This window comes from Xiphophorus maculatus, chromosome 16 (assembly GCF_002775205.1).
Source record: "Xiphophorus maculatus strain JP 163 A chromosome 16, X_maculatus-5.0-male, whole genome shotgun sequence".
NCBI lineage: Eukaryota > Metazoa > Chordata > Actinopteri > Cyprinodontiformes > Poeciliidae > Xiphophorus > Xiphophorus maculatus.
This window is the reverse complement of record NC_036458.1, coordinates 5,953,962-5,980,075: the sequence shown is the minus strand read 5'-3', so window position 1 is coordinate 5,980,075 and position 26,114 is coordinate 5,953,962. Positions and strand designations below refer to the sequence as shown.

At 38.3% G+C, this 26,114-nt stretch overlaps 1 protein-coding gene across 10 annotated transcripts in view; it reads left to right on the top strand.

The window, feature by feature from the left end:
• Positions 1–26,114, top strand: part of LOC102216639 (rho GTPase-activating protein 23) — an 80,870-nt gene that overhangs the window by 21,477 nt on the left and 33,279 nt on the right. For 3 of the 10 annotated variants that reach the window (XM_023349555.1, XM_014475495.2, XM_023349554.1), the window contains exon 1: positions 18,151–19,055. The exons of 2 other annotated variants lie outside the window; for them this stretch is intronic. In XM_023349555.1, the coding sequence (XP_023205323.1) occupies positions 18,825–19,055 (231 nt within the window). In that variant the 5' untranslated portion in view covers positions 18,151–18,824. Of the gene's footprint in view, positions 1–18,150; positions 19,056–22,299; positions 22,363–26,114 lie in introns of those variants that run through there. 5 more of the 10 variants (XM_023349560.1, XM_023349557.1, XM_023349556.1 and 2 more) reach the window with 3 other exon arrangements.

Here is a 26,114-nt window from a genome sequence, read left to right as displayed (position 1 = left end):
GCCATGACTTCACGGTGATTTTCTGTATTTCCATTTTAAAAAGTGTCCAGCAATGAACCGGTTGTCATTTTGAAGTGATAAATTTCTATTTGTTTCTGATCATTGTTTCTTTTTGCTCCCTGATATCCTGGTGATTTTCATGTGGTGTCTCACTGGCAGGCGCTGTGAAGGTTACGTTGTGAAACGAAAGCCCCTCTCAGAAACACATTAGAGCTGATCAGATTGCGCCCGTTGATGGTCCTAGCATGCATTAGTGCCTCCTTTGTTCCTACAGAACCCTGGGAGTGTCTCCGTTTGTGGATTCTACTGAGGAAAATATGAGGATTATGTACAATTCATGGATTCCCTGCGTATAGAAATCTCAGAGCACAAGTTCGGTCTTGCTCAAAAATGCAGGCTGTTCGCTGGATTGGCTTTAAGGCAGCCATGCACGGCTGGCATCAGAGTCAAAGTTCAAAGGTTAGGACGCCCCTATGTCCCCCACTTGTCGCACACTTGGCCTCCAGTGAAGCAGCAAAGGAGGCAGGAGGGGATTCTTGTCACCGTGGGCGGCGGGGGCCACAGAGGTTAAACGGGGCTGTTATTTGCCTCATTTGCATTCAGACGATCTGACCCTGTTTGTTGTTTTACTTACATTGATTCGTCTTTAAATCAATGCGATAAATGCACATTTTTAACCGGATTCTGCAGCAGCGCATGCATACACTCTTGTAAATAAAAAGTGGGGATTATTCAGGAATGCAAAAGAGAAAGAGAGAGGTGGAGTGAGGAGGAAAACAGGAAAATTAAATAAAGAGAATCACGATGAGTCATCAGAAGACAATGAGGCCACAGTGAAGAAATAAAAGGTGAGCACAAAGAAGTAGGAAGCATGTTGTCCTGTCAGTCTTTGCTCATTGACTCACTTAAAGATCGTAGAATGAGGGATGGATGTAATAAAAAGTTTTCAAAGAAGTAATGGGAAAACATCATAAAAAATGATTAGCTTTAGATGTCACAACACAGAGACTCAACATGTTGCTTCACTGTGTAACATAACCTCTTGAGTTGCGATTTTTACACGTGAACATGATCTCTGGGAAACGTTTAGCAGTCCGTCTCTAAACGGATACAAGTTATGCACAAAACTGGCCTTCATGACGCCCGCTCTACTCCGCCTTGTAAAAGTATCCGCATTTAGCTAAACTAAACCCCAAATTCTTGATATAAACACAAAAATACAAAACATAAAGGCTGAATCTGAGCTAATTCTGTTTATATTACATTTCTGCTGTTACCAATTACAGTTATAATGTTGTTTTAAGACATTTGCTGTGTTTATTTACACACAGTTAGAGCAAGAACATTGAGTGTTTACAGTCCATTTAATATTAAAACGAGTTGTTTCTTAATGAATTATAAATGAAATTTTCAGCTAACAATTTTTAGAAAAATCAAGAGGAAAATTGTATTTCAGACACAAGTATTGAAATTCATTGAAAGTCCTTGTTAGCTAGAACAGTATGTTATTTAAAATGACATTTGAACAGATGTACATGATGCTGGAAATCTAAAGCAAATATTATTAAAGTTATTTACATACTCCACAAGAACAGAGAAATGTTTTTTCTTTCAGGGTCGCAGGAGCAAAATTACATCATTCTGTTTTTTCAACCCTAGTTTGGGAGTTCCTGTAGTTCCTGTTCTTGATGTATATTTAACTATTTTATTTCCAGAAAATATGGGTGTGAGAGACCATAAATAACCTCCTAGGAGTTCTGCATTTTAATTCTTATGATGTATGAAATGTCCTTTTTTGAACTTTTCATTGTTATTCTGGCAGCCTAATGTAAAATATAATAGGAAAATGCCCTGTTCTTGTGGAGCTCTTACAAGCCTCCAGTTGTTTTAATTTCCCAAACAGCAGATGCAGACAAATGCATTTTTTCCCAGTAATACCTTGTTGTTGAACTTGTAGCTGGATAGAACACTATCTGAATTCTACACGCTCGAAGGAAGTATTTTTTTTATTGTTTATTGCAAGTAATTTTGTTATCGGAACACTCACCGACTTCATTTTCCTAACGTTGTGCAGCATTGTTGGTTAGGTAGCCTGTAGTCTGCTGCTTAACACTTCTGGTGGTGTAGCCTACTGACATCTCCCCTGTCCTGTCAGAATAGCATTACATAAACTACAGTAGTGGGTGGGGCTCCTTTACTTTCCAAACAGACAAGTTTTTGTCTTGGAAATAAGATTCGCAGCGACGAGCAACTGGTAGTGTACTGCTGTTGTGTTAGTTTGGGAGACACAGCACCGTAGGTGACTGTTTGTTAAATGGAGTAAGGGGCCCTTAGCTTGAGAAACACTGTCCTATAAGGAGGTGAGCTCCTTCAGACTAGCCGGCAACAATTAGCAAACAGCTGGTGAGCTTGATATATGAGCGAAACGTTGGTAAAAACACTGTTATAGGATTAATAGAGGAACGATGTGATGAAAACGGAGTTTCAGAAAAAGTGTGAGAGGCCCAATTTTAAGCCATTATATTACAAAGTAACATTTCTTTTGAGTCATATTTGATATATATAGCTTTTTCTTAACAACTGGAGTTAAAATAGTTACATGATTGTGCTATAAAATGGCACCATCTGCCTGAAAAATTTATAAGTCTTCCCCTTTAAATGCTATCATGGGAATTTTTCTCTCTGTGTGTTTCAAATGTATAGCTTTCTATAAATTGTAATCAGTTTAGTAGAAACTAGTGCAAATCAAAGATGAGTTAAGCTAAATTAACAAACAAGATTGATTAAGAAGCATTAAAAGATTGTTTTAGTTTGAATGTTTGTCCCTGAAAGAACCTCCCTCAGTGCTTACATTTGAAAACTCCAACAAAGAGGAGAATTTTTGCCTTATTAACCATAGAATGTTGTTTGCTTTCTCTGCTAAACTGCCACATCACAAAGGATGCTCTGGGCTTGTTTGCACTGTAAATGGCAGCCGGCCAGCCTCCATCCATCACAGCTCTACTCGAGATGTGATGAACTACAAACAGGAGGTCACACGCAGCAAAGTTTCGTCAGGGTCACGGACCCGACGCTCTGACCTCCATCCCCGCTTTCACAACAGCAGAGCTGCAGAGTTCACTGTCAACTTCAGGGACAGTACGTCCTTCTGTTTGCAAGCAGCCCCAGAGGGATGGAGGAGGTTGTTTTGACAGGGAGGCGAAACCACGGGACAGAGATTATTGGGGAGGCTAATGAGGAGCCGAGGATGCTGGGAGGAGATGGAGAGCTGCGGTTTCTCCTGATGCCTGCTGCTCCAGAACAACGCGGCCTCTGGTTACATGCTTGCTCAGATTTTCTCAAAGGATAACGCTGGTCATGTGTTTAATGTGGTATATGACCTGATGTTCGAAAATGTTGCTCCTATTTTTATTTTTTTTATTGTGCAGACCTTTTAGTGTGAGTTGTTTGATGCTGCCCACGTTCATGCCTTTTAAGCTTTGGTTGAATGAAAGAAGTTCAAATGATTTCACCCTTAACTTTGCACTTTCATGTTCAAAACATCAATCCTAGAGCTGGACCAGCAGTTTCTGAAGCAATTCAAAAAAAAAACAAAGGATCCTAGATTTTTTTTTTTTTCTATTTGTGATTTCTCATGGTGGAAAAATAGCATACTCTGTTTTAGTTTTGGTGTTTTAGTAAAGGTGATCCAAGATCTTAAAATATTTTAATCCAACTTAACATTTATGGTAGACTCTGATGTCAGTCCCTTTATTTAGTTTTTGGTATGAAGTGTTTGTGCTCATGCACTACAAAAACACAAAATCTTACCGAGTATTTTTGATCAAGTTTCTAGTGCAAATATCTTAGCACATTTGAAATAAGATAAAACTAATTTGCGAGTAACTTTTCAGCAGGATATCAATCTTGTTTTATGTCAATAATTCTTTAATATTGATAAAAAATTACATATTGCATATTATTTCAGTCATAATATGAGAAAACTGTGTCCTTATGAGTGAAATAATCTGCCATTGGAGCCAGTACTTATTTTAACATCAATATTAAGGAATTAGTTAATTAAAACAAGCTTCTATATCATGCTGAAAAGTTACTTGCATGATAGTTTTGTCTTATTCCAAGTGTACTAAGATATTTGAACTATAAACTCGATCAAAAATGCTTTTGCAGTGTTTGCTTTTTTAAAATTTCTCCAGTTTTCTTTGGCCTTATCTCTCCAGTAGTCTTCACTCACATGTAACTTTGCAAAAACTGAGTCCTGTTTATGCTGTCATATCATGAACTTTAAGATCAGTCTTTGAGATTTAGCTGCTTCTAACTGCGAGGTTATACCTCTCTAAAGCAATTGCTGTTCTTTCCTTTTTGCCGTTGTGTTTACACACCAGGATGTATCCAGAACAGAAAACTGTTAATCAGTCAATAATCAGCTTCGATTAGTAGCATCTGTGATTCTCTCCAACCAAACTTTGTGGGAAGCTGGACTTAGTTTCTTTCCACACACATCCATACCATTTTGGCTTTGTTTCTGTTTAATAAATAGTGACAGTCTGGAATGAAAGTGTGTTTTCATACACTTGACTTTAGATTTAAACATTGCTAGAACCCGGTAGAAACCAGATCATTTTTATCATGTCGTGTCTCGAGGATAAGAGAACTTGGACACGACGGTGAATTAAATGCACCGTATTCACTGCAAAAGGACAGAATCTTACCATGTATTTTTGGTCTAGTTTCATGTGCATATATCTTAGTATAGTAGAAATAAGACAAAACTAACTTACAAGTAACTTTTCAGCAAGATGCAGAAGCTTGATTTGGTCAATAAATCTTTAATATAGATGAAAAAGTACTTATTGGAAAACAATCTGCCAATGGAACAAGCACTTTTTCATCAATATTTAGAAATTATTTACTTAAAACACGCTCCGATATCTTGCTGAAAAGTTACTACTTGGCAAGATTTTGTGTTGTTTCTATAAACTCATGTCAATTTGAAACTTGCAGCATCATGTTTCAGTTTGTGTCAGAATAAATCTTTAAACATGTCTCAACTCTAAGCGGTTCTGCAGTAGTTAATGAGTCTTAATTGCTCATTCTGTGGTTTTTCTTTTTGGATCTGCTTGGATTGAAAACAAACCCTCACAAATAACAGCAGAGCGAGGCTCGCCGCACACATTCAAATGCGGTAGCTCTACACACTGACAGAGTCGTGTTCTCGCTTATATCTGTGGCTGCTTCTTCCTCCTCATTGCAGCTTTATCTGCATCGCTGCGTTGTTTAAGAGGGAAGTTTTTCTTTTTTTATGGCAGCTGACTTCTTCAAAGCTTCAGATTTTCCCTTTATCCCCGCTCCTGTCTTTGAGTGATTGCTTTCTGCTCAGACCCCCTCTTTATTACCTTCTTTGGTCATCTGCTTAAGGATACTCTCCTGTTGTTGCTTTCATTTTTCCAGTTTCGCCGGAACGTTATGTCCGAGCGCGCTGTTTCCCCCTGAGCTGTCACCCTGGTTTTATTTGTGCCATAAAAGGTTTTTCTCTGTGTGATTCCTCTACCTCACTTCCTCCATTGATAGGCTGCAAAAACCTAAAAGTACAGTATGTTTCTGCTGCTTGTGCACTCCCTCTGAGCAATGCCAGCTTGGCTTTTATCTCCAAAACAGAGTGGAACCATATGTGAGGGTGGGCCTCTTGTGTCGCAACCCTTTATCTGTCATTAAAACAGAGAGACCCCTCTCCGTTTGAGAATGAGGGTCTGATCTTGTGAAAGGTCAGCTTGTATCCAGTGTTGCCCAATTGTGCTGATTTTGAACACGTTTGGCTTGAAAAACAGCTTTGGGTGTGTTAAAACATTTGGCGGGTTTTTAGAGAAGTTTCAGAGGAAAATAATTTCAAAATAGTTGTCATGTTGTCAACAGATTCCACTGATTTTGAAATAAATGAATAAGATAAGCGCAAGAACAGGGTATTTTATTAAGTTTTGTGCTTTTCTGCCACATAATGACATAATCAATTATTAGTCATTGGTTAATAAAGTGTCCCAATGTGACATCAGGATTTTTTGCTGCCACAAAACATTCAAGTTTCAATAGTTGTTTTTCCATTGACTAAATAATTTTGCATATTGTCTTATATATAAATTTGCTTAATGGAAATCTTCAATTTCGGAAAAAACTCGATGGAAACACTTTTTCTTCATCACACGAGTCATGTCATCAACAACCGTACGTTACTGCTGGAAGAAACAACAAAAAACATGACAGGAAGTAGTAGGACATGTGTGTCAAACTCAAGGCCTGGGGGCCAAATCTAGCACGCCTGAGCTTCTTTTGTGGCCTGTGTCCCTCCAGTTTTTCACAAATCCACAAAATTCACATAAAATCAAAAAAATTTCTCAGATTTTTACTGCAGATTTTTCTCAAAATTGGCCCAAATCATTGGATTTAAGTGTCTGCTGCCTCAGCCTCGCCTGATGACACATTATACTTCATGACTCCTATGGCGATTAATAAAAAGTCACTTTTAACATCATACATTAGCACAAATATTATAAACATTTTTCACAAATATTTCTAAAAACATCTGTCATTTGGATTTTTTAAAAACTGCAAAAACATTCACAAGAACCTGGAGGGACTGATCAGTGTGAAAAGATGTTCAATATTATTTAATTTTAAGAAATTAAACAAATTCTTAAAAAGAAATTTTTTTAAGAATCTTAAAAGAAATTTTAAGATGGCGCAGGACGTTCTTTAATGACTTATTGCTTGATTTTAATTGCATTTCTTATTTAACGGAAACTTCTACTACAGAATTGTGTGTTGTTGTTTTTTTTACTTTATCAGAATAGCAACAAAGTTTTGCCACATTGTAAAGCTGGTGTGTTCAGAGTCAAGTCCTTTGCAGTTTGAGTGCCAAGCAAAAATGTTGTCCTGTATTGTAGTCATCTGTATATATGACTATATATGATGCTATCAATATGAATTTTATTAGAGGTTGAGATTTGGCTGCGTTTTTTTTATTTTTTGGAGTTGGACGAGCTTTACGTTGTTTCAGATCTTGCAACCCTGCTTGTACCTGCAGGGTGAACGAACTGAAACGCTAATACAAAGCATCAGAGGCTAAACATCTTCATCACAAGCTGGGCATTTGGATCTTATCGTCCCTTTAAGCACACGTAGAAGAGGGCGGGATCAGGCAGAAAAACCAAGGACACCAGCATCCGCCGTCCTCTGGAGACCAGTCTGAGCTGGGTGTCACTGACTGTAGTGTGTCAACAGGAAGGAGCAGATAATAAGATCCTCCTGTATTCAAAATATGCCGTGATATCAGCCTTGCTTTGGGCTGGAGAGAATTTAGATTACAGTAAAAAAAAACAACTGGAAAGTTCATCCTGAAATGAAGGAAGAGCTGAGACAGATGTGTCTCAATAAATGAGAATATCACCAGAAATGTAATTTATTTTAGTAGATTAAAAAGTTAAACTTGCATATTTTTGTATATATTTGTTTTGTTAAATAACTCTTCAACAATTGCTTATCCTTTATTGTGATAACTTTCTTATCATATTTGATTTATTGTTATCTAAATGAAGTCCAAAACTGTCCGGATCGTTGGGATTGTTAATTTTGCTATTTTCTCCAACTGTTTGTTCAATGAGTTTATCAATAAATTGTAATATATTACTAAATGCAGTTCAGCTTAGTGATACAAATAACATTTCTTTATGTGTTGTAACAAGCATATTACAAATAGGAATAATTTTCAAGAGCAATATTTGTGTTTAGGAGGCTTTGAAAACATTTACTTAAAAAATAAGTAAATGGTCATTTTGTCACAATTTATTGTAATAACACTAAGTCTGTATTGTTACCCTGACTGACCAAATAAGAACATTACATTTTTATTATTATTATGAAAAATAGATAAATGAATAGAAATAAATAAATAAAAAGCATAGAAGTAAAGTGTGAATTTATCTTAAAATAAGCTTCCAGAGTCTGGAGAAAAATTAGAAAGGTTCTAACACCAACCAGTGTAAAATTATTGCTATTATTATTTTTATATTTTTTTTATTTTCTTGGCATTTTTTCCAACAATTATTGTGCGTCTTTTAAAATTCTGGTAATTTTTGGATTTTTTTTGAGCATCATAGGATACATTTGCTTAATTTTGCATCCGGGATATTTTAAAATCTCTTTTGGTCTTCCTAATTGTGTGAGATTTACTAGAAGAGTCTTTACCCAACATAATCCACTGAATTCATCCCATGAGGCTCGGATGTAGCAGCCGCCAACAGCTCCCTAAATGGTTCCTCTGCACACATCTTCCACTTTGAGGATTTGTGGACTGTACGATCCTGCACCAACAGAGCAAAGGGGGACTTCCTCAGTGTTGGGTGAGCAGTGGTGCATGGCAGGAATGTAAAAACCAGATGACCTCAAATGGAAACTCCAGGGCAGATGGAGGCGGTGAGCAGACCATCTCTCCAGTTTGACTGTAATAAACACTCAAGCTCTGCCGATTTTTTTTTCTTTTTGTTCTTTCTATATTTTTAAACCTCTAGGCTCTCTTGAGTTTCCCGATCCGACTTGGCTTCGGCTCCGCCGTGCCCCAGATGCTGCACCGCCGCCTGCTTTTGGGGCCGATTTGTAAGCTCGATGCGGCCCAGAATGAAGGATGACGTCACCTCTAGGTCCCTAAAGTTATAATTTTCATGCTAATTACACAGAAGCAGAGCTGAGCTAAATATAAACATGTGGGCCTGTGTAGAGGGGGGTGAGGTGGCGTTTTTCCCCAGGCAAAGGGGGTGGAGAGAGGGAAAGAGGGTCTAACGGCTGTGTTGCCAGATTGGGCAAGTTTCTGCCCAGTTGGACTGCTTTTGAAAATATTTGGCTAAAAAAAAAAGCAGCTTTGAGCAGGCTGTTAAAATTTAGGCTGCTTTTCACAACATTTTGCGAACTTTTTGAAATGATTCAGAAGAAAATGATTTCAAAATAGTGCGGCAGGAAAGCACAAAATGTTGTTCTTGGGCTGGAAACTGTAAGTCAGATCTGGCAACCCTGTGAAGCGGCCTGCTGGAGCCCGGTGGTTCTCTAAAGAAAGAGAAGGAAACGAGAAAAAGAAGAGGGGTGGGGTCTCCTAATGCAGCGGAGCTCAGACGTGACGCTCTGATTGCTCCCAGCGGTTGTGGTCAGCACAGAGGAGGAGGTACAGTGCAGGGAGAGCAGCGCTAGCTCTCTGCCAGATGTCGTCATCGGTCCTGATGTTGTTCAGATGGCGTGCACGCATCCCGACACAGATGCATCTGCTCTGCAGAGCCTTCCAGCTGGCTCTTCCTCTCAGGACTCTGCCGCAGCCTCCTGATGGAGGCAGCATGGTTCACCTGGAAAGCATCACAGCTTTTTATTTTGCAGTTTTGGCTGGAACTTGGGATGAAAGTTATCGATTTAATGAGTAAACCTGAAGTTGGTTGATCTTATCCATCGACTAGTGATTAATTGGTAATCGTCATTTTCTTAAAAATTTGAGTTTTGTCAGGGTTGACCATCTGTCCATAACATAAAGTGTTAAATTTTTCAAAATATGCTGAATTTAAAGAGATGCAAACCAATATATTTAAGCAGTTCCTAGAATTAGCTGTGTTAAGATGAAACTTAAGGAGCTTTTCAAGTGTTGATATTTTAGAACAGAAGTTCATCTTGCATCCCGTTTCTTTTTCCTGCATGGCCGCCATCTTTGTTTCTGTATCAAAAGACTCAGATTAAGGATGACTAGCAGTTCCCTCTGCTGGATGGTGACCAAACTACAACACTTAAAGACAGCCTAAGAAACAGCAAGCCAATGCTTAACCGACAGGATTTTAACTTGACTCCTACCTTTTATGTCAATTTCTACATTCTTGGAGGATCTGTGATGGGTACTATACGAATAACTTTTACTTACTTATTTAGGCGGCCACCATTTTTGTTTCTGTATCAAATGATTCTGCTCAAAGATTACCAGTGGCGCCCTCTGCTGGATGGCAGCTGTTCCAGAGTCAATTGATTCTGGAACTAATTTTAATCTAACAAGCCATTTATGGATAATTAATCATAAGTTGATTGATTGTTTGCCTCCTTAGCTGTAACAGATTTGTTTTGATTCGTTCTCGAGCATGAAAAGAAAAAGAAAACATTCTGAATTCAGATTTCCAGATTAAAGCTGTGATAATCAGACTCCCTAAACGCGACTTCCAACTCTTGATTTTTACACTTGTGGAAAATCATCTGTGAAATGGGAGTCAGACTTGTAATTCTTTCCAAACATGCAAACATTCAAGCAGTCTGGGTTCCAATGAAAGCTGTGTTGCTTTTTTTTTTTTTTTTGGAGTGAATTTGCTGCTTTACTTGCCATCCATCCATTTTCTAACACCCTTGTCCCTACTGGGGTCGGGAGGTGCTGGTGCCTATCTCCAGCTAACGTTCCGGGTGAGAGGTGGGGTCACCCTGGACAGGTCGCCAGTCTGTCCAGGGCAACACAGAGACAGACTGGACACACAACCATGCACACACACCTAGGGAGAATTTAGAGAGACCAATTAACCTAACAGTCATGTTTTTGGACTTTGGGAGGAAGCCGGAGTACCCGGAGAGAACCCACGCATGCACAGGGAGAACATGCAAAATCCGTGCAGAAACCAGGAATCGAACCCAGGAACTTCTTGCTGCAAGGCAACAGTGCTACCAACTGCACCACTGTGCAGCCCTGCTTTAGTTGCCTTTTTCTGTAATTATCTTGAATAAGTTGGAGAGCAGATGCATGGGAGCTTTGCAAAAGGTTTTTATTGACTTGATCTCTGGCTGCCTCAGTGCAGACCTGAACATAAAGAATGTGCTCGAGGAGAGGAGCCACTCCCTGCTAATCATGTTAAAGTGGAACACCATCTCTCCACTTAGTGGACTGGATTACATGATGTGAGCTCTCTGTGCCAGTATATGTCTGTCTTGCAGATCGAAACTCACGGTGAAATGTTATATTTTCTCCTTTGATTTGATAGAAAAGTACTTCAAATTATTTTTTTCTTTGTCTCTATTTGTATTATTTGCACCAAAGTTACAGGAAATGTGTACCATATTGTTAAAACGTGGGAAAAAGTAACGTATAGTCTGAAAATACGGTAATTATAGTATAGCGCTTTTGTAATGTATGGACCAATTTGTCAACTTCATAGTGAAATGTATTTTACTATGAGTTCACGTGACAAACCATAATTTTAAAGCAAAAGTCATGGTTTTAAAACTATTTACACATCCTGCTTTCCTCTGATACATCTAAATAAAATCCAGTGCAAGCAAACTGAACTGACCCCACGGCTCAGGTGTGAAAACTTTAATTTTACAATGAACAGATCTGGTCTTTATGGATAAAAAGAAATAGCGTTAAAAGAAATTCTAACAAATTGCTATATGTAGAGGAAACACCACAGTAAAACATGGTAGTGGCAGCATCATGCTGTCACCAGGCTAGCTGGGAGTTAACTGGAAGATGGATGAAGCTAAACACACGACAGTCGGGAATACGACAAAAAAACATTCAGCCAAAGCTACAGTGGAATGGTTTAAAACATACTTGTCTGTTAGATTGGCCTAGTCAAAGTTCAGACCTAAATCCAAATGAAATATATAGAAAGCACTAGAAACTATGCTTTCCATATAGTGTAGCTGAACTTGAGCTGTTATGCAAACTAAATTGACACAAAAAAAAACTATTTTACCTTTTTCTTTCACTTCACGATAATAAAGCATTTTGTGTTAGTTTGTTACAAAGAGGTCTGAAGAAAAGTTTATAGTTTATATTTATGATGACTGTTTTCTATCTTTGGTCACAAGTCTGTCCAAATGTACCCTCTTTATCGTCCTCTATCTGTTAAGGCCCACTCTGTCCAGTAAATATTCCCGTTCTTGTGATCCAAACTTCAGCCAACATTCCCGCCTCCTTGTTTTCTCCTTCCCACTTTCTATCTGGCATTTTCTGGTTTTTCACACACTGACTTGTGTATCCGATGTTCCCTTGTGTCATGAGTTCATTTTTATTTGCTACCCATGTAACAAAAAGCTTATTTGTTCATTGTTTTCTGGAGCGGAATGACAAAGGGCTTCCCTCTTATCAAACACAGTGCAGATTAATTTAGGATATTTGAGAATTTTAAGATTGTCAAATTGCACAACTTATTCCTGGTTTGCATGTACCGGCCTTTCTCCCATCCTCCTTTCATGGCCGCTAAAGCCCCCAGCAGGTGTGACCTCTCCGACCTCCAGCTGCTGCTTTCCATTCAATTTTAGTTCTGACTTTAAAAAAGCCTCCAAAAGGTCACCGATGATCATCATGTTGCACAATTTCATCTTACACTTTCACTTTTCTGTTTACTGTTGCTGTGAAAATACTGTACGTGCTGCCGGGCTCAGGCACGGTGACACATTGGGTTGTGGCTGCCCTCTAGTGGTACATCCCGGTAACTTCACCCTATGCCTGTAGGTTCCGAGTCAATGAGATTTACTGGAGATTAAAGTTAAAATTAACTCGCTTCAAACTGCCACGCCCCGTTTTTAACTGGTAAATTGCATTTGTAGAATCCACTTCAAAATGACCGTCTAGACCAAGACATCGACTCTTATCACCACGCAGAGATTTACTCAACTTTTGGAGCTTAGATCAACATTATGGCTGCAACTAATTATTTTACTTACTGATTATTCTAACAATTAATCAGTTAAAAATTGGCACATTCTGCTGATTTTTCTAATATTGGAAATACATTAAAATAATTAAAACTTTTTGAAATAAGAAAATAAACATTTTACTGTCTAAAATGCAGTAACATCATTCCATTAGTGAATTCTTGATCATTTGTATGAAAGGATGCATCTGCAGCTAAAAAAAATACTTCTAACACCAAAATATGAAAAGTTAAACCGTTTCTGCTTGACTTAACATCAGTGCAGTCTGATCTTTTGATTGATTTTTAGATGACCAATTAATAATTAGATAGCAAAAGGTGCTTAATAGTAAATGGTTTACAGAGTTTTAAGCTAAAATTGCCACTTGAGGAATTCTGGATGGTGCATATTTACAGTCAAAGGGTTTTGTTTTATCTTAAATGCAAACTGTAAATATTTTTTGTACAGTTTTTACCTAATAGCTGCTCTGAGAGCTTTGTTGTTTCAGAAAATGCCACTTTTAGAGTTTGTATACTTCAGTTGTTGATTAATCAGTCACTAAATTAGTTGACAATTTATCCGATTTTTCGTTTCAGCCATACGCTGCAGTGCTTGAGTTTTGTCTTTCTCTTATTTGGGAGCATTTCTTTCAGGATCTAACAGGATCATTAAACTTTATTTGAGGTTTTAAAAGGTTTAAAGACATTTGAAAGTTGAACTTCCTGGAGTGATTTCTCCACAAAGACAATCCTTTATTTTTGTCTGCGCCGTTTGGTTTTCCATTGTAAGCAGAAAACCCAGACTGTCCCCTGGTGACCCTTTCTTGAAGTTTTGCAGCCTGTGTTTAGAGAAAACACCCCATCGTTGTGTCTGCACTTTAGTTTGCTCATGACAGCAGACTGAAACTCTTCACTCTTCTCTTTGCTGCGTATTTTTCCGTGAAAGCTCATTTTTTATAGCTGTGTGGGTGATTTAGGAAAAATACTTTTTGTCTGGCAAGGAAGTGACTCAGAAAGTTTTCCGTGTTTTAAATCTGTAGGCCAACGATCTAAAGAGGACCAAACATATCAGTTTCCCAATCTATCTGCTTCACCAGCAGCAATGCTTGACTTTATCCTGCTTCAACTATCTCCTCACTTTTCTCTGATATGCTTGTTGACAAATCCGGTCTGGAGCCACAGGATATTATTTCCTTGGGATTAGTAACACATGTTGGCTTTTGATTTCTTAACTTAAAGATCTTTGTCAAAACCAAGTTGCAGTGTGTCAGATAGATTGAAGACAGATAAGAAAAACTTATCTGAGGGTAGAGGGTCATGCAGTAGTCGACATGCTTTAGCATGTTTCAGACCAACAATATGTCCATTCATTGGTTTCTGTCTATCCATCCATCTCAATTTACTACATTTAGGCCTGTTTAGTTTTTGCTATGGGCTAGCTAGAACAATTTTTTGTTGCATACCTTTTGAGGGCAGATGGGAAAAACTTTCTATGATGTTTAGTTGTTGCTAACGGCTAGCTAGCTTTATTTTTTGGTGCTTACCTTTCAAGGACAGATAAGAAAAGCTTGCTAACATATTTAGTTGTTGCTAGCGGCTAGCTAGCATTATTTTAGTAATTTTATGAGAACTCCAACACAAAAATAATCCGGTTTTTTCTCATTAACAACTTTTTTTTCATAATTTTAAGACATTGTTTTTGTATAATTGCGTCTTTTATCTGCTAACATTGTGACTATATTTTTGTGATTAAATAACATTTTTGTAGCTTTCTCTGTCGAATAACTCACAGAAGGAATGATTTAAATAAAATCCACTTTTTGAAAATATTTCAATTTCTTTTTTAGGGAAAAATCTGAGATTTTATGTTTCAGCCATATTGCCCTGTCCTGCCCATTGTGATCCCACTTCTGCTCTTGGTTCCTATCCTTGTTTCTCACATTTCTCTCCTTGAAAGAAAAGAATCCTGCCTGGATGGCGACCCAGCAGGGCGGTTCCTCTGGTCTGAACCGCAGAGAGAGAAGAGAACCCCCCCCAGCTTCTGAATTTAAGAGGAGCCATAATTACACAGCTCTGAGTATTTATACCCAGCTGTGACTCAGTGAGACATGTGGGCTGGTTGTGTGAATATGCGTACACTGGGGTTTTTTGCATATTAGTTTGGGTGTTAGAGAAAACACCCAAACTAATATGATGTACTTCAAAAACACCAGAAAATCTGTGTTAACTTAAATGTCCATTAAGGTGGAATTTTTTAACCTTTAAATACAGAAATAAATCAATCTCTCTTGACTATATGACATATATATATTTGATCATTTGCTAATTAATGCCATTTCCATGAAGTGGTTTTGGGAGAAAAAAATGTTTTTTTGTTTTGCCACAATAAATACTTTTGAATTAATTTACTAAAGAGACTACTGCAGGTCTATATGCACGGAGTTTGCTGGTTCTCCTTGTGTACGCATGAGTTCTCTCAGGGTACTCCAGTATCTTCCCTCAGTCCAAAAACATGACTGTTAGGTTAACTGTTCTCTCTAAATTGACCTTAAGTATTTGTGAATGTGTACATGGATAAATAATCTTGTAAAGTATACAGTATCATGTTATTATTGAATTAGAAAAAGAAGTTACTACTTTTATGCTTGTTTAACCATTGCTAACGATTAGCCAACATTGTTTTTTGGTGCATGTCATTTGATATTGATGTTTTAACCTGATTTTTGGAAAGAAATTGCACACAACTTAATCTTTTTAAAAGTACAAGAGGAGAAAACTAGTGGGACTTGGTCATTTTTGTGGTAAGAAGCCAGGTTAGCTCATACAAGCTTTACAAGCCAAGAGCAACATGTGACTCAACGTTTCAAGATATTAAGCTACATGTCCTCTGATATTAAGTCAGTAAGTGTTGTTAATGAAGCACTTTGCACTGATGAAATCGTAAAATGCGTGAAAATCAAAACTTGATAAAAATAGAAAAGTAATTTCCAAATATTTTAAAGAAAATTGTGTTTTAATAAGAAAGCTTCAGGACTCTGAAGACAGTATAACAACTAAAGTAGGAGTCCAGGAAGGAGTTTTTGATCTGGTTCGTAATCTTTGGACTTCAAGTAGATTTTGGCTTCTGTAGTTTAACTCTGTAGTTTAACATTTCAGTAATACTGTAAAAAGCTTGAACATCCTGGAAAGTTAACATCCGGATTTTAAAATGACCAGCTAACCAGAGCAAAGACTGAATCAGGAGTGACGTCAAGTTTTACTGGAGAGTTTCGGACCAGCTGAAGGTGTTCAAGTCTTTTTGGATACGTGTGAAAGAGGGCATTACAAAAGTCTAGATGACAGAAAAACCATAAATAGGAATCTCAAGTTCCTGTTTTCCTGTCTCTCACATGACCAGATTGAGTTATTTTGAGTAACCCTGAATAGATACTGATTGGTTAATTTGTCAAAAACAACACCCAAATTCTTTAAGTTTGACTTAACAGCAGAACTCAAATGACTAATATCTAAACATATTTGAGGAACTATCCTCAACAGGTGACTGATCACTCTGTCTTCTTAGAGTATATTTCAGTTTTTAAATATTTTTAAACTGCTTTATGTACCCCAATAGTTACGAGAGTTAAAAATACCAAATTCTTGGAAAAATCTTATGCAGCTGAATGACATTTGCATATTAGTGTTAGGAGGTATAATGAAATGAATGAATGATCTAGTGGGCCCAACTAGGAACCATAGTTTTGACCAGTAGGTCCTGACTTGTTGTGATTTATGCAGACACTTTAGCTTCTGTTTCAAGCAGTTTCAGAAATCCCTGCCAAACCTCTGCTTTTACTGTACACAGGTATGTTCTACTATTAAAAAGCATTTTTATTAGCCTCATATAATATTATGTGAAAGCAAAACAAATGTCAATCTGCTGTCGGAAGCATATGTAGCAATATATTATTTTACATGTCACTCTCATAAGCATCAGTGCAGAAATAATACACCTCGTTCCCTCATTTTTTAAACTAGGTTTTAGTGGGGGTTTTATGTGAAAACAAACACAAATTTGAAAACTGTAATATTCAATGTTCTGGAAATAAAACCTGCTGTAACCAATTATTCAGAAGTCGTGCAAGAGTCCATTTTGGTATAAAATTTGTGTTTATATTGTCCAGTATCACCATCAAGCATTGTCGTCTCTGCTTGGGAGGCTTTAACATTGAGCTTAAATAACAACAAACTCCTTACAGTAAGCTGTAAACCGATGCCTTACGTTTCACAGATGTTTGGATACCTGTTATTCCTCAGCGATCAGATTACTGCTCTTTAACTTTTCACCCCATCACAGAGCGCAAGCCGTCTGAACCTGCTGTGTTTTCCCTTTTTGACGCCGTGCAACATACCTAGAGGGTACAGTCAGTGTGGATGACGGACCACTGCAGGCAAGTCGGTACTTGTCCCTCTGTGTGGCAGGTGAAACCTGCCTAACCCCACTGTTAGCGGACGTGACAAGCGCTAGGAGGCGGGGGTGTCTGCAGCGACTTGGGCACCTGTAGGCTGCTCTCGCGCCTGTCCAGGAATCCTGGCAGTTTGCTGAGAACTCCATGTTTGCGTTTTTCCTGACAGATTTAGTGCAGCAATGACCAATATAGAAAAGTACATATCAATGTTTTTCTCACGTTTTTCCTTTATTCAGTCTGATAGAATTGCTAAAATTGTACAAAGATTTGTTCAACAATTTGTTAAATTGTTGAACATTTCAGTCGTTTCAGTCTTCATTCCAAATGCCACTTATGACGAGACATTTTTTTCATGTTATAAGTGAAATAATTTACTAATGGAAGTAGGACTTTTTCACCAATATTTTAGGAATTATTGACTTAAAACAAATTCCTGTATCTTGCTGAAAAGTTACCTTTAAGTTAGTTTTGTCACATTTCAAGTGTGATTCGATATTTCCACTAGAAACTAGACCAAAATTACTTGGCAAGATTTAGGTTTTTTGCCATGCAAACTGTTTTGCAACATATTATTAATCTTTTATGTAAGCATTTGACTTTGAAGAAAGTAATTAGCAATATTTCTCTCATTGTGGCAGTTGGATATTAGAAATAATTTGAGTAAACTTGCTACATGCTCTGCTGTTTTATTGGACGTAAACATCTGGTTTCAGGTTGAGGTGCCAGTATTTTTAAAACAGGAATGTGAGCGAGTGGGTCATGTTGACATGCAGTTGCTTTATTCTCAGCAGCTTTTGTTGCTCCCATGTTCGGCGCTATCCTCCCTCCTCTTTATTTTCTGCTCTTAATCTAAAGAAGACAAACGCAGGGGAAAATGTTTTCTTTTCTCTTCGTGCTGGAAACTGGCTTCTTTCTCTTTTTTTCCCCCTGTCTGCCTCTCCTCTGAGTGGAGAGGAGGCGGAGGAGGCAGTGCCGGCTTTTGTGAAATTTAGCGTCGGGATCACAGTTTTGTCACTGCGCACACAACGCAGCACCGGCATGGATGGATCCACCACGGAGATATCATCTTTTTCAGTTTCAGTCTTCATTCCAAATGTCTGATGCTTTTTTGGAAAGTTTCGCCGTTGTTTGTCTGCAGATGACTGTCAGACCGGTTTGGATACAGTCAAGGAAACAAACACCAGGAAAGAAGTAAGAGAAAGCAAAAGAGAAGAGAAAAAGGTTTGGCTGGTTGATTCTCGTTACAATAAGTAAACAGGAGATTGTGATTGACATGAGGTTGAGATGAAGTGATTTGTTTGGAAGTGGAGATACAGAGCGAGGTTAGCGGAGAGAGAGAGAGAGAGGGCAGTGGGAGGGAGGACAGACGCAGGGTCCAGCCCTCTGGGACAGCAGTTTGCAGAACATCACCGGACACCAACGTGAGAAGGATGCCGCCAGTTGTTCTCTGAAACCAGACCTGCCTCTGATGCCACACACACACATTCCTCCATCTGCTGCCCAGAACCGCTGCCTTCTGATGATCCAACAGATCTGGTGTGGAAAATGCGGGATTAAACTTCCTGAGGCAATGGATTGGAGTCCAGACTGTTTGAGTGAATGACTGGAAGAGGAAACTTTCACCCGAAATCCATTTCTGCGTCTGGACTCTGTCCACGACTCGGTGCTGATAGCCAAGCGGTCCATGGTGGTGGTGAGCGATGTGGGTCTGACTGAACTCGGTGCACAGATGCCTGCCGCTATGCTCCCGTGCTCCTCGCCAGCCGGGTCGGACTGGAGCTTTCAGAACCCGGTGGGGGTGGACTGCAGCTCGCCGGAGCCGCGCTGCATTTGGGTGGCCGTTCTCCACGGAGCGACGAGTCCAACGCTGCGCGCCGAACCGGCTTCGCCCGGCCCAAACTCACATCAGCTCAGGGTGAGGAGAGGTCAGCCACAGACTGAGGCTGGTGTTTAGGTTTCTGTTACATATTTATTTATTTGTTTACCAAACAAATAAATCATTAGCTCCAATAGAACTACAACTATTCTTACTGGGTTACAAGAATAGTTGTAGGTAGATTTAAAGCTTTCACATAAAAGCTTTCAATTTACCTTCAGCAATACAAAAGCAGAGAGATATTTACACAACCTATTGCAATTTTTATTTTTACTTTCTGTAAACACATTTATACTAATTCAGCTACTTTTACTGTCATTTTTATTGTATACTGAAAAGGATACAAAACTACAGAAGAACATTAGGCCCACAAATTTGACTTTAATCTTAAAATTATGACTTTAATTTTAAAATTATGACTTTAATCTGCTGAGAAAAGTCGCAATTCTCCTCTGGATGAATGCTCTTCTGTAAAAAACAGATCTTCTTACCACGTATTTTTGTCTAGTTTCTTGCACAAATATCTAATTATACAAAACAAACTTACAAGTAACTTTTCAGCAAGATAAAATAGCTTGTTTTAAGTCGGTAATACCTCAATATTTATAAAAATAAGTACTAGGTCCACTGGCAGATTATGTCACTTATAACAAGATATTTTTCCCAATTTATAAGTGAAAGCGGAGCCAGTATCTTTCTCATCAATATTGAGGAATCATCAACTTAAACAAGCTCTTTTAACTTTTAAGTTGGTTTTGTCTTATTTCAAGTGTACTAAGATATGTTAACATGAAACTAGATCAAAAATATTTGGTAAGATTTGATGTTTTTGTCTCTTTGTTTGATGGAAAAGACAGTGGTGAGGATTTCTCCATCTCCCCTCACTAACTTTTCCAAGGTCCTAAAGTCCTGAAGCGTCACCAGACATATTTTTAAAATCCACCGGATAACTAACGCGAAATTTTCCTTCATCTTAATCCTCAAGTTGTTTGTTTTAGCGTTAAAATAAGCAGGTGTCATCCGGTTGCCTGTAACCAGAAACAATATAGGAGGTATATTGTTTTTATCTTCAGAATTAGCTTTGCAAACTCCGAGAGGAGCTGCGTATTCTTTGGAAACCGCTGCATGCGGTTTGTCAGTTGTGCATGTCAGCAGCGTTGCTGTAACTTCATTGTTTGGAGTCATTTAAGCGCTCAGCTGCTGACAGGTTGCTTAACCTCTCAGCGTTACCTGGAAGAGCGACGTCATACCTCGCTGCTCCAGGGCTTAAAACTCTTCACCGCTTAAATATTCGCAGCTAAAAAAGTGCAAATTTTTCCTTCTTTTAATGTTTTTTTTTTCTTGACTTTTTGAATTGTGTTTGAGGGTGGATTTCCAAGATTTAAAACAGTTTTAAAGATAGGTGGTAATCAGTCTTCCTATCATCAAGAGTTTGTGTGTGTGAATCTTGTTGATCTTCTTCTAAGTAGCGTCTAAAGAACGGTGAAGGAAGAGCTTAAGTGCCACTTTTGGTTACCTTTTGTCATAAAAGGAGCAAACTGTGCCAAGATATTCCAAAACTTTGGGGTGTTTACATCACTCTTTTATCTCATTGTCATTTTATTTTTCTTGTGGAATATTACTTCCCCTTTTCTACCTATTTTTATTTTTTTCTGTGTTACCATCCCCCTCATCCTTGACTGTTAAGAAATGCCACAAACAGGAATGTGAGCATGGGGGCAGGAGACAAACACTGACTGTATACGATGTTTGTTCTCCCGGATAAACAAGAAATGTGTTTCATTTTCTCTGAAGGTTAAAAAGAAACACAATTTCCGTCTCCCTCTGCTGCAGTTGTTGTTAAAGTTAACAGATTCTGCATAAGTCTGGAATTTCGTGTTTATAATATCGCTAAGATGTGTGAACGGCAGAAAAATACTCTAACTGCTTGGTTTGAGGTCTGTGTAATAAAAATAGAAGTAAAATTGTGAGGGAAAAAACAACCCACAAGTTTAATTATAATAAACCTGATCTGGAATTAAGTTTTATAGAATGGAGTCGGGTCATTCAATTCAAGGCTAAAAAAAGGCTTATGCTCATGTTGGAGACGGATTGTGGTCTTTTTCTTTCTTTTTTTTACAATGGGGTGGAAAAAGTCTCAACTCATCTTTCATTTCTTTATATTTTCTTTCTTTTTTTACAACGGGGTGGAAAAAGTCTCAACTTATCTTTCATTTCTTTATATTTTCAGTGAGCGACGGTTTTGTCAGGAATAGTTTCAGTCCTTCTTTAAGGTCAAACGGAGAGAATATCAGCATTTAAACGGATTTCAGTTCAGTGCTGAGTAATCCTGCTTAAGTTTTATCATCTTAAGGATTTTAAACAGACTAGATTGTTTAAAAGACAAAAAATTGCCCTTTAATTTAACAGTGTCTAACAGCTGAGTCATTTGCCGTTTGAGACACGTTTTGTGCTTACACTAAGGTGTTTGTGGCGCCCGTTATGGAGTGCTGCTCTAGGCAGAAAGCCATACAGTTCGTATCAAAAACTGTTTTAATACCAATCAAATAGATTTTGTAGGTTTTCTTGAGATTTTCTGTCAAACTTTGGGTGCTTTTCTTGTACTTCTATAAGATTTCTTTGGTTTTGCTTGGACAATCAAAACTCACTTTAATATTTTGACAGAAATTGCACTGAAAATGTTAGCCAGCCTGGCATTGAGGTAGATTATTATTGGTCTTCCTCATTCATATTTATACAACTTCCTCCATTTTCCCTCCTTTTACAAACAATTGATCTAATTCTCTTTTTTTTCTTCTTTTTTTGATGTAAAAACTGTAAGCAAAATTACCTGACTGATTTCTGGATTTTATTTCAAACATTTCTTTTTTGAATGAAGATGTTTGACTTAAAGCAAACAAAGTTTTTGCAGCTGTTTTTTCTTTCTCCTGACCAGAGGAAAATGTCCCCTGGCTGCATTTAAACCTGCGTCATGCCCCATGTGTGCCTCTGCCCACTGTCCAACCAACCTATTCTAAATCTGCAACTCTTCTTGGAAACACTTGTACGTCTAGGTTTGAATCAAAATAGCCAAGGCTAGCACGTATCAGTTGAACAACAGGAAAGCTGCATGTTTACCCACAGAGTAGAAAACCCTGTTTAACTGATGTTGCGTCATCACCTGCCAGCCTGCTTGGACAGTCAAGTGGGTTAAACTAGTTTTTGAACATACATATTGACACACAGGTGCATTGAGAAGGATATTTTGAATCCTCCACTGCTTCTGGTCCAGTCATGGATCACCTTGTCGGGACGTAGGATGCGTTTGGACGTGCCGAGATGGAGGAGTTCTCCCTCTGCGTGGCCGGTAAGTCGTGACTCTGCCATCTGCGTTTTTCTCCTCTGCTCTGCCCGCGCCGTCCGGATTAACCGCTCATCAGCAGAGATAGCGGCCCGTTAAAGCTCTACTTTTCAAACAGGTTGCAGCTCTCAGCTGTTTAAAAGAGCATTATTGTTCTGTTTTGCTGGGTTTTCAGCAGGACGGCTGCTGCCTGCCGCTCCTGATGACTGTAAATTCAGCTTTTTGATACAAGCATGTACCAGAAAAGCCTCTTACGCGTATAAAATCCTTGTTTCTGGAGTTTAGGAAGATTATAGATCATTCTTATCACTTTCAGCAGTTTTAAAGTTTAGAATCTGTGCTGATTTGGTGGAAATGAAACAATTTATGCTTTCTTTACTGTATTTTTAGGTCATAATCTGTCATTTCAGGCCTTGTAATTGATGTCATGAGCAGAAACAACTGCAGGGTATTCTCTGGCCACTGTTGTGTGTACCAACAAAACTAAACTCGTGTGGCAATGCAGGTTACTCTGAATGTTCGGTTGTTTTCCATTGTAGTGTGTTTTCGTGATGAAATCATCACATGTGAATGGAATTCCACGGAGATGTGTACTAAGAAACATTCCGATGTTTTTTGTTGTAGTAACTGGTACGAGTGAAAAAAGTTTTTTATAGCGCTCATAAAAAAACATACCAATGTGGTTTTTGACAAAAAGTTCATGTTTTTAGGTGTCTGGAAAATTAGGCGCTTCAAAAAAAAAAAAAGAAAAATTAGCAAGCACTGCCCCTCAGCTAGCAACCCCAGCAAAGCTTAGCCTGTTACCTAGCAACCCCAGTGAAGCCCAGCCCGTTACCTAGCAACCCCAGTGAAGCCCAGCCCGTTACCTAGCAAACCAAGCTGATCTCTAGCACATTTGGTTAGCTGGTGTTACTGCAGGAAGACTAGTACTTTGTTGTTGACTTACCATCCAGAAATCTTTTGCTGCATTCTTATTGGTTATGCAGGAGGCTCCATTTCTGCTTTTCAAAGACATACGATTGTGTAATTGCACATCTGGCTGCATGACCAGCAGCAGCTAATTTAGGTTTAAAGTGACAAGAGGCCCTAAATGTCAATGTGTAAGAATGATTTTGTGCAAAAAATGTAATGAACGTGTTTTGTGTAACCCATAAACCTATGCTAACCAAGGAAGACTAATATGGCATCTTTAGGTAAGATGCCAGGTAATCCTTAGGTAAGATTACCTAAAGATGCCAGGTAATCTTACCTTCTGAGTTTTGTCTCCGAGAGGAAACTGAGAGATTTTCTTCTCTCTGAGTTAGATCTAAACTCAGAGAGAAGAAAATGTTATATTTCTTTCTCAGTGTTTCCCTCAAGCCTGTTTGGGAAGCCAAGATTGAAAAGATTGAAAAACAGTTTGAAAACTCCATGGACATTCTTCGTTAAACACAATGTCCTTTCCTGGAGTAGCCGGACCGCGTTGGCTTGTCTGAGTGGATTTTCTTAAACCAGAAGGTGAGAGGTGACAGGAGAGGTGTTTATCCGGCCTGAGGGAGGAGGGCAGGCGGAAAGGTCAGCTGCAGACTCGATTATCCGAGAAGGAACTCGCAGCCCACACGGTCCAGAGCAGCCGAGTGGGATTCAGTCCAGACCCGCTCAGACCCCGTGTGTTTTGGGTAATCACAGGGTTTTGGTATTCCCAGCGCCGGGAGGGGCCATGTGGTCGAAACTAGCCTGCTGGAGCCTGTCCCTCTGCTGAAGCATGATACTCCTCCTCTTCCTCATCCGTCTCATTCACTCTCTCCCTGTGACATGTCTGCGTGTGTTTTGACTCGTCCAAACCAGAAATCGCTCCTTCTGAGGAATTCAGTTCGATTCTTCCTCTTTTCTTCCTCTGCTGCTCTTTCATTTTCTCTTTTATCGCTTTGATTCAATCGCTCCTTCCGCTCACACTTGTTCGCGTCTCTCTGCATTCCTCTAAGAGAAAATAGCAGGCCTCACTTAACATTGTTTAGACTGCCAGTCTTGAAATATTCCAGATTTATGGAAGTCGAATTCGGAAATATGCAGACATTTATGTGTTTCCCAACACAAATCTGCAAACAAATCTTTTCCTGTATTTATCTTTTTCCTCAATGGAACGTAAAAGTAGAGGGAAAAGAAATTGTGCGGTGAAAGATTTCCACTGCATGAACTCGCATGTTGAGCGGGAGGAAGAGGAGGTTGGGGGAAGGAGGAGAGGAAGAAAGAGGAGTGAAGGAATGGGAAGTACCTCAACGATGAAGAGTATATTTATAGGAGCTCTTGGTTGTTCCACTTCCTGTCTCAAGCCAGGCACTTCCTGTTGTTGTGTGGCGACACACAAACCTGCCACATGTGTGTGTTTTAGCTGATGGTTTTAGCATTTATAGGAAGTAGAAAGTGGCTGTAAGGGTCATTGTCTTTCTAACAATAAAAAATGAGCCAAATTTCTCACATTACAAACAAATAGTGGCATTAACGTTTAGCTTCTGAAAATTGATTAACTTGAATAAATTAGATAAATTAGATGACCACAACCATTACAAATCAGTTAATTTAACATTCGCTTAGATTAAACATAAATAATTAATCCTAGAGTTGCATGAATAAGTATCTTATTGATTTTAATGTCTTTTTAAAAAAAAAAACAAAGGGAAACGTTTTTTCAATCAAGCATTTTTAAAAAGGGAAAAAAATGCAAATTCTGGAGATAATAAAAATGTTATAACACTAAGAATCCATCCATGAATATTTTCCTATCAAATGACGAATTGTTATTTTAGATAAAGATAACCTGAGTAAACACAAAAATATGTTTTCAAGTAATTATTTTATTTAGGACCTGTATCGCTGTGAAAATGCAGTTTCCTCTTATTCATTCATAAATTACCTGTGATAAACCAGAAGCCAGAAATTAATCCAAAACTGTAAAAACAAATTACATACATTTAACATTTAACATGTCTGTAAATATGTTCTACCCAGAACTCCTCAAGTGGCAAAGGTTTAGCTTCACCTGGTTCAAATTCTGTAACATTTCTCCTATGAGAATCCAATTATTACTATCCAATTATTAATCGATCAATCCAGAAATAATCAACAGGTCAGCCTTACATCGTATTTATGTTAAGTCAAGTCGATATTTTTACATGTTTAATCAAGTGTACACTAAATCAATGCTATATTATTACATTTCAGACAATAATCTTTTTAATTTTATTGTTAAAAAATGAATTATTTGCTCATTTGCATCTTTTAATGTATACTGTATAAAAAGGTTTACGCGATTAAATGAAAAATCGGCAGAATGTCCCATTTCTTATACGATTGTCAAAATAATCGATTGAATAATAGATTACTAAAAGAAACAGAATAGAAAACATTGAGAGTTCAAAGGAGAACTGATAATCATTAAAAAAAAAACCACCCTGATAGAACCCAAGATTTTTGATAAAATGTTTTGTGAACTGACGAGACAAAAACAGAACTTTGTGGAGGGTTTTAGAAAAAGAAAACCTTAACTGTCAGATATTTTTATGGTGGAGGACTTTCTACATCTGATGTAACCATGAATTCTTCTTTCTGGTAGAAAATCCTGAATGTCTGGCTATATTTAAGCTCTAACACAATTGGATTATGCAGCAGGACAATGATCCAGAGCTCACGAGCGAGTAACTGTGGAGTGGAGGAGGAGGAGCTGCAGATCCCTCATATAAGCACCAAATGTATCTTAAATTGGCTGCATGGAGCAAAGA